Raw genomic sequence first — 14,369 nt, forward strand, 5'->3', positions numbered from 1 at the left:
GTATAAATATGGCCATGTCCACAGGGATTACACTGGGGCCTTATACAACCTGACAGAGACACACACACACACACACAAACACACACACACACACACACACACACACACACACACACACACACACACACACACACACACACACCACCACCCTGATATAGGTTGTAACACTAACAGCAGCATCAACAGGTCCAGTACAATAGAGGCCACAGAGATGGGGGGAGGAGAGAGGGAGATCTTGTTGACATGGACTCTACCTGTGTGTGTGTGTGTGTGTGGTGTGTGTGTGTGTGCCATATGGCAGGTGGATTAAGGTGTTAGTCCTGGGGACCAGGTGACAGCAGGGAGAGAGGCAGCCACAGTGAAGGCTTAACTGATAATTGATTAGGCCTCTAATCTAATAACTCTGACCCTGCTACTTAGAAACACCAATCCTACTGCACCGTTCCAACGTGACCCGGCACACACACACACACACACACGCACACCACACACACACACATTCCATCAGTAGTCAAAATATGGACTTCCTACCTGTGGTCTGGTATACCAGTGGTCTGGTATACCTGTGGTCTGGTATACCTGTGGTCTGGTATACCAGTGGTCTGGTATACCTGTGGTCTGGTATACCTGTGGTCTGGTATACCTGTGGTCTGGTATACCTGTGGTCTGGTATACCAGTGTGGTGTTGAGTGTTGATCATAAACATGACATTACCGAGGCAACATTATGACCTACTGCTGTTGTTACCGAGGCAACATTATGACCTACTGCTGATGTTACCGAAGCAACATTATGACCTACTGATGGAACACACACACACACACACCGCCCCGTAGCACTCACTTCCGTCATCATGAAGTGCTTTGAGAGACAACATTCATCCACCTACCTGACACCCTAGACCCACTCCAATTTGTTACCGCCCAAATAGGTCCAAGACATTCTCAACCACACTGCACACTGCCCTAACCCACCTGGACAAGAGGAAACCTATGTGAGAATGCTGTTCATCGACTACAGCTCGGCAACATAGTATGACCCTGGGTCTCGACTGTGCAACTGGGTACTGGACTTCCTGGGGCCGCCCACAGGTGGTGAGGGTAGGCAACAACATCTCCTCCCCGCTGATCCTCATGACACGGGGCCCCACAAGGTGCGTTCTGAGCCCTCTCCTGTTACCGACTGGTGGCAACATTCATGTTTGCGGACCACACAGTGGTAGGCTTGATTACCAACAACGGCAGTAGACCCTACAGGGAGGAGGTTAGTGAGGAAAATAACCTACACTGCAACAAAACTGTGATTGTGGACTTCAGGAAACAGCAGAGGGAACACCCCCTATCCACATCGATGGATCAGTAGTGGAGAGGGTAGCAAGTTTTAACCTGACATACACATCACAGACAAACTGACATTGGTCCACTCACACTGACAGCGTTGATAAACCCAGCAGACCTCTTCAACCTCAGGAGGCTGAAGAAACCTGTTGTCACCAAACACTCACAAACTTCTACAGATAGCACAATCGAGAGCATCCTGGCGGGCCTGTATCACCGCCTGGTACGGACAGTGACTCCGCCTCAACCGTGACCTCCAGAGGCAGTGACCTACAACGATCACCGGGGGCAACTACCTGCCCTCCAGGACACCTACACCACCCGATGTTACAGGACCTGAAAGATCATCAAGGACATCAACCACCCAAACCACTGCCTGTTCACCCCGCTATCATCCAGAAGGCGAGGTCAGTACAGGTGCATCAAAAACTGAAAGACTGAAAAACAGCTTCTATCTCAAGGCCAGTAGACTGTTAAACAGCAATCACTAAATTGAGTGGCTGACAGTGACCAACATACTAAACATTGACACTGACCCAACTCCAGCCACTTTAATAATAAACTGATGGGAAATGATGTAAATATATCAGTAGCCACTTTAAACAATGCTACATATAAACCTGTTACTTACCCTACACTATTCATCTCATATGCATATGTATATACTGTAAACTCTAGATCATCGACTGCATTCTTATGTCACTAGCCACTTTAACTATGCCACTTTGTTTACAGTCTACATACTCATCTCATATGTATATACTGTACTAAACCATGACAGTAGACCTGTACATCACTCAAACCTGATGTACATATTCCTATCCCCTACACTGTGTATAAACAGTAGTTTTGGAATTGTTAGTTAGATTACTTGTTGGTTATCACTGCATTGTCGGAACTAAACAAGCATGACAGTAGACCTGCTAACCAAACCTGTGTATGACAAATAAAACTGATTTGAAACTGCTGACCGAGGCAACATTATGACCTACATGTTGTTACTAAACATTATGACCTACTGCTGACAGGTAACATTATGACCTACTGCTGTTGTTACCGAGGCAACATTATGACCTACTGCTGTTGTTACCGAGGCAACATTATGACCTACTGCTGTTGTTACCGAGGCAACATTATGACCTACTGCTGTTGTTACCGAGGCAACATTATGACCTACTGCTGTTGTTACCGAGGCAACATTATGACCGACTGCTGTTGTTACCGAGGCAACATTATGACCTACTGACAGTAGACCTACATACTAAACCTGACAGTAGACCTACATACTAAACTGATAAACCTGACAGTAGACCTACATACTAAACCTGACAGTAGACCTACATACTAAACCTGACAGTAGACCTACATACTAAACCTGACAGTAGATCTACATACTAAACCCGACAGTAGACCTACATACTAAACCTGACAGTAGACCTACATACTAAACTGATAAACATGACAGTAGACCTACATACTAAACCTGACAGTAGACCTACATACTAAATCTGATACTAAACTGATAAACCTGACAGTAGACCTACATACTAAAGACCTACATACTAAACCTGACAGTAGACCTACATACTAAACTGATAAACCTGACAGTAGACCTACATACTAAACCTGACAGTAGACCTACATACTAAACTGATAAACATGACAGTAGACCTACATGCTAAACCTGACAGTAGACCTACATACTAAACTGATAAACATGACAGTAGACCTACATGCTAAACCTGACAGTAGACCTACATACTAAACCTGACAGTAGACCTACAAACTAAACCTGACAGTAGACCTACATACTAAACCTGACAGTAGACCTACATACTAAACCTGACAGTAGACCTACATGACAGTAGACCTACATACTAAACCTGACAGTAGACCTACATACTAAACCTGACAGTAGACCTACATACTAAACCTGACAGTAGACCTACATACTAAACCTGACAGTAGACCTACATACTAAACCTGACAGTAGACCTACATACTAAACCTGACAGTAGACCTACATACTAAACTGATAAACATGACAGTAGACCTACATACTAAACCTGACAGTAGACCTACATACTAAATAAACCTGACAGTAGACCTACATACTAAACCTGACAGTAGACCTACATACTAAACCTGACAGTAGACCTACATACTAAACCTGACAGTAGACAGTAGACCTACATACTAAACCTGACAGTAGACCTACATACTAAACCTGACAGTAGACCTACATGACTAAACTGATAAACCTGACAGTAGACCTACATACTAAACCTGACAGTAGACCTACATACTAAACCTGACAGTAGACCTACATACTAAACTGATAAACCTGACAGTAGACCTACATACTAAACCTGACAGTAGACCTACATACTAAACCTGACAGTAGACCTACATACTAAACCTGACAGTAGACCTACATACTAAACCTGACAGTAGACCTACATACCTGACAGTAGACCTAAACCTGACAGTAGACCTACATACTAAACTGACAAACCTGTAGACCTACATACTAAACCTGACAGTAGACCTACATACTAAACTGATAAACCTGACAGTAGACCTACATACTAAACCTGACAGTAGACCTACATACTAAACCTGACAGTAGACCTACATACTAAACTGATAAACCTGACAGTAGACCTACATACTAAACCTGACAGTAGACCTACATACTAAACCTGACAGTAGACCTACATACTAAACTGATAAACCTGACAGTAGACCTACATACTAAACCTGACAGTAGACCTACATACTAAACCTGACAGTAGACCTACATACTAAACCTGACTACTAAACCTGACAGTAGACCTACATACTAAACCTGACAGTAGACCTACATACTAAACTGATAAACCTGACAGTAGACCTACATACTAAACCTGACAGTAGACCTACATACTAAACCTGACAGTAGACCTACATACTAAACCTGACAGTAGACCTACATACTAAACCTGACAGTAGACCTACATACTAAACCTGACAGTAGACCTACATACTAAACCTGACAGTAGACCTACATACTAAACCTGACAGTAGACCTACATACTAAACCTGACAGTAGACCTACATACTAAACCTGACAGTAGACCTACATACTAAACTGATAAACCTGACAGTAGACCTACATACTAAACCTGACAGTAGACCTACATACTAAACCTGACAAGACCTGATAAACCTGACAGTAGACCTACATACTAAACCTGACAGTAGACCTACATACTAACCTGACAGTAGACCTACATACTAAACCTGACAAACCTACAGTAAACCTGACAGTAGACCTAAAACTAAACCTGACAGTAGACCTACATACTAAACCTGACAGTAGACCTACATACTAAACCTGACAGTAGACCTACATACTAAACCTGACAGTAGACCTACATACTAAACTGATAAACCTGACAGTAGACCTACATACTAAACCTGACAGTAGACCTACATACTAAACAGTAGACCTAAACTAAACCTGACAGTAGACCTACATACTAAACCTGACAGTAGACTACATACTAAAACCTGACAGTAGACCTACATACTAAACCTGACAGTAGACCTACATACTAAACCTGACAGTAGACCTACATACTAAACCTGACAGTAGACCTACATACTAAACCTGACAGTAGACCTACATACTAAACCCTGACAGTAGACCTACATACTAAACCTGACAGTAGACCTACATACTAAACTGATAAACCTGACAGTAGACCTAGTAGACATACTAAACTGATAAACCTGACAGTAGACCTACATACTAAACCTGACAGTAGACCTACATACTAAACTGATAAACCTGACAGTAGACCTACATACTAAACCTGACAGTAGACCTACATACTAAACCTGACAGTAGACCTACATACTAAACTGATAAACCTGACAGTAGACCTACATACTAAACCTGACAGTAGACCTACAAACTGAAAACCTGACAGTAGACCTACATACTAAACCTGACAGTAAACCTGACAGTAGACCTACATACTAAACCCTGACAGTAGACCTACAAACTAAACCTGACAAACCTGACAGTAGACCTACATACTAAACTGATAAACATGACAGTAGACCTACATGCTAAACCTGACAGTAGACCTACATACTAAACTGATAAACATGACAGTAGACCTACATGCTAAACCTGACAGTAGACCTACATACTAAACCTGACAGTAGACCTACAAACTAAACCTGACAGTAGACCTACTAAACTGATAAACTGAAACCTGACAGTAGACCTACATACTAAAAACCTGACAGTAGACCTACATACTAAACCTGACAGTAGACCTACATACTAAACTGATAAACCTGACAGTAGACCTACATACTAAACCTGACAGTAGACCTACATACTAAACCTGACAGTAGACCTAAACTAAACCTGACAGTAGACCTACATACTAAACCTGACAGTAGACCTACATACTAAACCCTGACAGTAGACCTACATACTAAACCTGACAGTAGACCTACATACTAAACCTGACAGTAGACCTGAAACCTGACAGTAGACCTACATACTAAACCTGACAGTAGACCTACATACTAAACTGATAAACTGACAGTAGACCTACATACTAAACTGACTAAACCTGACAGTAGACCTACATACTAAACCTGACAGTAGACCTACATACTAAACCTGACAGTAGACCTACATACTAAACCTGACAGTAGACCTACATACTAAACCTGACAGTAGACCTACATACTAAACCTGACAGTAGACCTACATACTAAACCTGACAGTAGACCTACATACATACCTGACAGTACTGAAACCTGACAGTAGACCTACATACTAAACCTGACAGTAGACCTACATACTAAACTGATAAACCTGACAGTAGACCTACATACTAAACCTGACAGTAGACCTACATACTAAACCTGACAGTAGACCTACATACTAAACTGATAAACCTGACAGTAGACCTACATACTAAACCTGACAGTAGACCTACATACTAAACCTGACAGTAGACCTACATACTAAACCTGACAGTAAACATAAAACCTGACAGTAGACCTACATACTAAACCTGACAGTAGACCTACATACTAAACCTGACAGTAGACCTACATACTAAACTGATAAACCTGACAGTAGACCTACATACTAAACCTGACAGTAGACCTACATACTAAACTGATAAACCTGACAGTAGACCTACATACTAAACCTGACAGTAGACCTACATACTAAACCTGACAGTAGACCTACATACTAAACCTGACAGTAGACCTACATACTAAACCTGACAGTAGACCTACATACTAAACCTGACAGTAGACCTACATACCTGAAACCTGATAAACCTGACAGTAGACCTACATACCTAAATACTAAACCTGACAGTAGACCTAGAACCTGACAGTAGACCTACATAATAAACTGATAAACCTGACAGTAGACCTACATACTAAACTGATAAACCTGACAGTAGACCTACATACTAAACCTGACAGTAGACCTACATACTAAACTGATAAACCTGACAGTAGACCTACATACTAAACTGATAAACCTGACAGTAGACCTACATACTAAACCTGACAGTAGACCTACATACTAAACCTGACAGTAGACCTACATACTAAACCTGACAGTAGACCTACATACTAAACCTGACAGTAGACCTACATACTAAACCTGACAGTAGACCTACATACTAAACTGATAAACCTGACAGTAGACCTACATACTAAACTGATAAACCTGACAGTACATACTAAACTGACCTACATAAACCTGACAGTAGACCTACATACTAAACCTGACAGTAGACCTACATACTAAACCTGACAGTAGACTACATACTAAAACCTGACAGTAGACCTACATACTAAACCTGACAGTAGACCTACATACTAAACCTGACAGTAGACCTACATACTAAACCTGACAGTAGACCTAAACATAGACCTAAACTAAACCTGACAGTAGACCTACATACTAAACCTGACAGTAGACCTACATACTAAACTGATAAACCTGACAGTAGACCTACATACTAAACTGATAAACCTGACAGTAGACCTACATACTAAACTGATAAACCTGACAGTAGACCTACATACTAAACCTGACAGTAGACCTACATACTAAACTGATAAACCTGACAGTAGACCTACATACTAAACCTGACAGTAGACCTACATACTAAACCTGACAGTAGACCTACATACTAAACTGATAAACCTGACAGTAGACCTACATACTAAACCTGACAGTAGACCTACATACTAAACTGATAAACCTGACAGTAGACCTACATACTAAACCTGACAGTAGACCTACATACTAAACCTGACAGTAGACCTACATACTAAACTGATAAACCTGACAGTAGACCTACATACTAAACCTGACAGTAGACCTACATACTAAACTGATAAACATGACAGTAGACCTACATACTAAACCTGACAGTAGACCTACATACTAAACCTGACAGTAGACCTACATACTAAACCTGACAGTAGACCTACATACTAAACCTGACAGTAGACCTACATACTAAACCTGACAGTAGACCTACATACTAAACCTGACAGTAGACCTACATACTAAACCTGACAGTAGACCTACATACTAAACCTGACAGTAGACCTACATACTAAACCTGACAGTAGACTAAAAACCTGACAGTAGACCTACATACTAAACCTGACAGTAGACCTACATACTAAACCTGACAGTAGACCTACATACTAAACCTGACAGTAGACCTACATACTAAACTGATAAACCTGACAGTAGACCTACATACTAAACTGATAAACCTGACAGTAGACCTACATACTAAACCTGACAGTAGACCTACATACTAAACTGATAAACCTGACAGTAGACCTACATACTAAACCTGACAGTAGACCTACATACTAAACTGATAAACCTGACAGTAGACCTACATACTAAACTGATAAACCTGACAGTAGACCTACATACTAAACCTGACAGTAGACCTACATACTAAACCTGACAGTACAGTAGACCTACATACCTGAAGTAGACCTGACAGTAGACCTACATACTAAACCTGACAGTAGACCTAATACTAAACCTGACAGTAGACCTACATACTAAACCTGACAGGAGACCTACATACTAAACCTGACAGTAGACCTACATACTAAACCTGACAGTAGACCTACATACTAAACCTGACAGTAGACCTAGACAGTAGACCTACATACTAAAACCTGACAGTAGACCTACATACTAAACTGATAAACCTGACAGTAGACCTACATACTAAACCTGACAGTAGACCTACATACTAAACCTGACAGTAGACCTACATACTAAACCTGACAGTAGACCTACATACTAAACCTGACAGTAGACCTACATACTAAACCTGACAGTAGACCTACATACTAAACCTGACAGTAGACCTACATACTAAACTGATAAACCTGACAGTAGACCTACATACTAAACCTGACAGTAGACCTACATACTAAACTGATAAACCTGACAGTAGACCTACATACTAAACCTGACAGTAGACCTACATACTAAACTGATAAACATGACAGTAGACCTACATACTAAACCTGACAGTAGACCTACATACTAAACCTGACAGTAGACCTACATACTAAACCTGACAGTAGACCTACATACTAAACCTGACAGTAGACCTACATACTAAACCTGACAGTAGACCTACATACTAAACCTGACAGTAGACCTACATACTAAACCTGACAGTAGACCTACATACTAAACTGATAAACCTGACAGTAGACCTACATACTAAACCTGACAGTAGACCTACATACTAAACCTGACAGTAGACCTACAAACTAAACCTGACAGTAGACCTAACAGTAGACCTACATACAAACCTGACAGTAGACCTAAACTAAAACCTGACAGTAGACCTAGACAGTAGACCTACATACTAAACCTGACAGTAGACCTACATACTAAACTGATAAACCTGACAGTAGACCTACATACTAAACCTGACAGTAGACCTACATACTAAACCTGACAGTAGACCTACATACTAAACCTGACAGTAGACCTACATACTAAACCTGACAGTAGACCTACATACTAAACCTGACAGTAGACCTACATACTAAACTGAAACAGTAGACCTACCTGACAGTAGACCTACATACTAAACCTGATAAACCTGACAAACTGATAAACTGACAGTAGACCTACATACTAAACCTGACAGTAGACCTACATACTAAACTGATAAACCTGACAGTAGACCTACATACTAAACCTGACAGTAGACCTACATACTAAACTGATAAACCTGACAGTAGACCTACATACTAAACCTGACAGTAAACCTGACAGTAGACCTACATACTAAACCTGACAGTAGACCTACATACTAAACCTGACAGTAGACCTACATACTAAACCTGACAGTAGACCTACATACTAAACTGATAAACCTGACAGTAGACCTACATACTAAACCTGACAGTAGACCTACATACTAAACCTGACAGTAGACCTACATACTAAACCTGACAGTAGCCCTACATACTAAACCTGACAGTAGACCTACATACTAAACTGATAAACCTGACAGTAGACCTACATACTAAACTGATAAACCTGACAGTAGACCTACATACTAAACCTGACAGTAGACCTACATACTAAACCTGACAGTAGACCTACATACTAAATCTGACAGTAGACCTACATAATAAACCTGACAGTAGACCTACATACTAAACCTGACAGTAGACCTACATACTAAACCTGACAGTAGACCTACATACTAAACTGATAAACCTGACAGTAGACCTACATACTAAACCTGACAGTAGACCTACATACTAAACTGATAAACCTGACAGTAGACCTACATACTAAACCTGACAGTAGACCTACATACTAAACTGATAAACATGACAGTAGACCTACATGCTAAACCTGACAGTAGACCTACATACTAAATCTGACAGGAGACCTACATACTAAATCTGACAGTAGACCTATATACTAAACCTGACAGTAGACCTACATACTAAACCTGACAGTAGACTACATACTAAACCTGACAGTAGACCTACATACTAAACCTGACAGTAGACCTACATACTAAACTGATAAACCTGACAGTAGACCTACATACTAAACCTGACAGTAGACCTACAAACTAAACCTGACAGTAGACCTACAAACTAAACCTGACAGTAGACCTACATACTAAACTGATAAATCTGACAGTAGACCTACATACTAAACCTGACAGTAGACCTACAAACTAAACCTGACAGTAGACCTACATACTAAACTGATAAATCTGACAGTAGACTACATACTAAACCTGACAGTAGACCTACAAACTAAACCTGACAGTAGACCTACATACTAAACCTGACAGTAGACCTACATACTAAACCTGACAGTAGACCTACATAATAAACCTGACAGTAGACCTACATACTAAACCTGACAGTAGACCTACATACTAAACCTGACAGTAGACCTACATACTAAACCTGACAGTAGACCTACATACTAAACCTGACAGTAGACCTACATACTAAACCTGACAGTAGACCTACATACTAAACCTGACAGTAGACCTACAAACTAAACCTGACAGTAGACCTACATACTAAACCTGACAGTAGACCTACAAACTAAACCTGACAGTAGACCTACATACTAAACCTGACAGTAGACCTACATACTAAACTGATAAACATGACAGTAGACCTACATGCTAAACCTGACAGTAGACCTACATACTAAATCTGACAGGAGACCTACATACTAAATCTGACAGTAGACCTATATACTAAACCTGACAGTAGACCTATATACTAAACCTGACAGTAGACCTACATACTAAACCTGACAGTAGACTACATATTAAACCTGACAGTAGACCTACATACTAAACCTGACAGTAGACCTACAAACTAAACCTGACAGTAGACCTACATACTAAACCTGACAGTAGACTACATACTAAACCTGACAGTAGACCTACATAATAAACCTGACAGTAGACCTACATACTAAAACTGACAGTAGACCTACATACTAAACCTGACAGTAGACCTACATACTAAACCTGACAGTAGATCTACATACTAAACCCGACAGTAGACTACATACTAAACCTGACAGTAGACCTACATACTAAACTGATAAACCTGACAGTAGACCTACATACTAAACCTGACAGTAGATCTACATACTAAACCCGACAGTAGACTACATACTAAACCTGACAGTAGACCTACATAATAAACTGATAAACCTGACAGTAGACCTACATACTAAACTGATAAACCTGACAGTAGACCTACATACTAAACCTGACAGTAGACTACATACTAAACCTGACAGTAGACCTACATACTAAACCTGACAGTAGATCTACATACTAAACCCGACAGTAGACCTACATACTAAACTGATAAACCTGACAGTAGACCTACATACTAAACTGATAAACCTGACAGTAGACCTACATACTAAACCTGACAGTAGACTACATACTAAACCTGACAGTAGACTACATACTAAACCTGACAGTAGACCTACATACTAAACCCGACAGTAGATCTACATACTAAACCCGACAGTAGACCTACATACTAAACTGATAAACCTGACAGTAGACCTACATACTAAACTGATAAACCTGACAGTAGACCTACATACTAAACCTGACAGTAGACTACATACTAAACCTGACAGTAGACCTACATACTAAACCTGACAGTAGATCTACATACTAAACCCGACAGTAGACCTACATACTAAACCTGACAGTAGACCTACATACTAAACTGATAAACCTGACAGTAGACCTACATACTAAACCTGACAGTAGACCTACATATAGACCTACATAATAAACCTGACAGTAGACCTACATACTAAACTGATAAACTGACAGTAGACCTACATACTAAACCTGACAGTAGACCTACATACTAAACTGATAAACCTGACAGTAGACCTACATACTAAACCTGACAGTAGACCTACATACTAAACCTGACAGTAGACCTACATACTAAACCTGACAGTAGACCTACATACTAAACCTGACAGTAGACCTACATACTAAACCCTGACAGTAGACAGTAAACCTGACAATAGACCTACATACTAAACCTGACAGTAGACCTACATACTAAACCTGACAGTAGACCTACATACTAAACCTGACAGTAGACCTACATACTAAACCTGACAGTAGACCTACATACTAAACTGATAAACCTGACAGTAGACCTACATACTAAACCTGACAGTAGACTTACATACTAAACCTGACAGTAGACTATCTACTGCATCTTGCCTATGCCGTTCTGTACCATCACTCGTTCATATCTTTATGTACATATTCTTTATCCATTTACACTTGTGTGTATAAGGTAGTAGTTTTGGAATTGTTCGGTTAGATGACTAGTTGGTTATTACTGCATTGTCGGAACTAGAAGCACAAGCATTTCGCTACACTCGCATTAACATCTGCTAACCATGTGTATGTGACAAATACATTTGATTTGTTGTTAAATGTATTTATTGTGTAGCCTACGCTATTCTCCTTTTATCTGCCATGTAGACTCAACTCTACTCAACCTGCAGGGCCTTATAGGAGCAGCCCTGGCCAAGACGCGCACACACACACACACACACACACACTGAGCCGTGCTCCTCACCTTTCGGGAAGGGGTTCGGTTGGACCACGTAAAGAAACGCGTGCACCATGTGGAACAGAACACCGATGGCACCGGGCTCGTAGTAGGCGTGCGTGTCGTACACACCGGAGGGCACGAACCCAAAGTCTAGGGGTTCTACCGGCGGCGGGGACCGCTGCTGCCGCGTGCTCACGGACGCGGAGTCTGCCTGCAGTTTGCTCGTCGGGTCTTTACATTCCGGGGAGTCCCGGGGTTGATGACGTAGCTCCCCGGTGCTGCCCCAACACAGCAGCAACACGAGCCCCGCTCTCCACAGCATGTCTTGAGACTAGTCCTCACTCCAAATAAAAGGGTAAAAGAACACGGAATGAGAGAGAGAGAGAAAAGAGGTGGTGACCTGTCTCCACCGTCTGAAAGAAAGAAAAAAACTGCAACGACAGAAGTCCAAATTTCGGATAGTCCCGTAAATTCGGATAGTCTCGTAAAGTACTGTTACGTCTTGTTGTCCCGGTTAAACATGTCTCCAGTGACACTTGTTGTCTCTAGAGGTGGAATGAACCGTACTAACGCTCATCCGACGGTGCGCGGGCACGTGATGAGTTCGGGTGCGCAGGCCCGTTGATCCCAGTGTGAGCTGCGGTCTCGTGTGTTTGTCACTTACCGTTCTGTCCTAGTCAGACACCGGACAGCTGTGGCAGCCAGCGTTCCGTCTTTTTGGCATGAGCTAACCAAAACACAAATATTACAAACAGAGACAGAGAGACAGAGAGAGAGACAGAGAAACAGAGAGACAGAGAGAGCGCAGTATGTGTGGAAGTAATAGACTAAATAGGATAATTAACTGTGAAGGGTGTGTGTGTGTGTGTGTGTGTGTGTGTGTGTGTGAGAGAGAGAGACAGCGAGAGAGAGAGAGAGACAGTGAGAGAGAGAGGTTTTACTTGCTATCTTTCTGATTTGGTCCTGCCGTGCGTCACTTGAGTGGGTTGAGTCACGGATGTGGTCATCCTGTCTGGGTTGGCGCCCCCCTGTGGGTTGTGCCGTGGCGGAGATCTTTGCGGGCTATACTCGGCCTTGTCTCAGGATGGTATGTTGGTGGTTGAAGATATCCCTCTAGTGGTGTGGGGGCTGTGCTTTGGCAAAGTGGGTGGGGTTATATCCTACCTGTTTGGCCCTGTCTGGGGGTATCATCGGATGGGGCCACAGTATCTCCTGACCCCTCCTGTCTCAGCCTCCAGTATTTATGCTGCAGTAGTTTATGTGTCGGGGGTCAGTCTGTAATAATATCTAGGGTCAGTCTGTAATATCTGGAGTACTTCTCCTGTCCTATCC

At 41.6% G+C, this 14,369-nt stretch overlaps 1 protein-coding gene across 1 annotated transcript in view; it reads right to left on the reverse strand.

The window, feature by feature from the left end:
- LOC135571056 (prominin-1-A-like) overlaps window positions 1-13,677 on the reverse strand; it is a gene marked incomplete at its 3' end in the record, with an annotated part of 56,252 nt that extends 42,575 nt beyond the window's left edge. The window contains exon 1 of the mRNA XM_065016863.1: window positions 13,062-13,677. Within this exon, the coding sequence (XP_064872935.1) occupies window positions 13,062-13,359 (298 nt within the window). The remainder of the gene's footprint in view (window positions 1-13,061) is intronic.
- Between the last annotated feature and the right edge of the window lie 692 nt (window positions 13,678-14,369).

Source organism: Oncorhynchus nerka, unplaced genomic scaffold, assembly GCF_034236695.1.
Source record: "Oncorhynchus nerka isolate Pitt River unplaced genomic scaffold, Oner_Uvic_2.0 unplaced_scaffold_822, whole genome shotgun sequence".
In the NCBI taxonomy this organism is placed as follows: Eukaryota; Metazoa; Chordata; class Actinopteri; order Salmoniformes; family Salmonidae; genus Oncorhynchus; species Oncorhynchus nerka.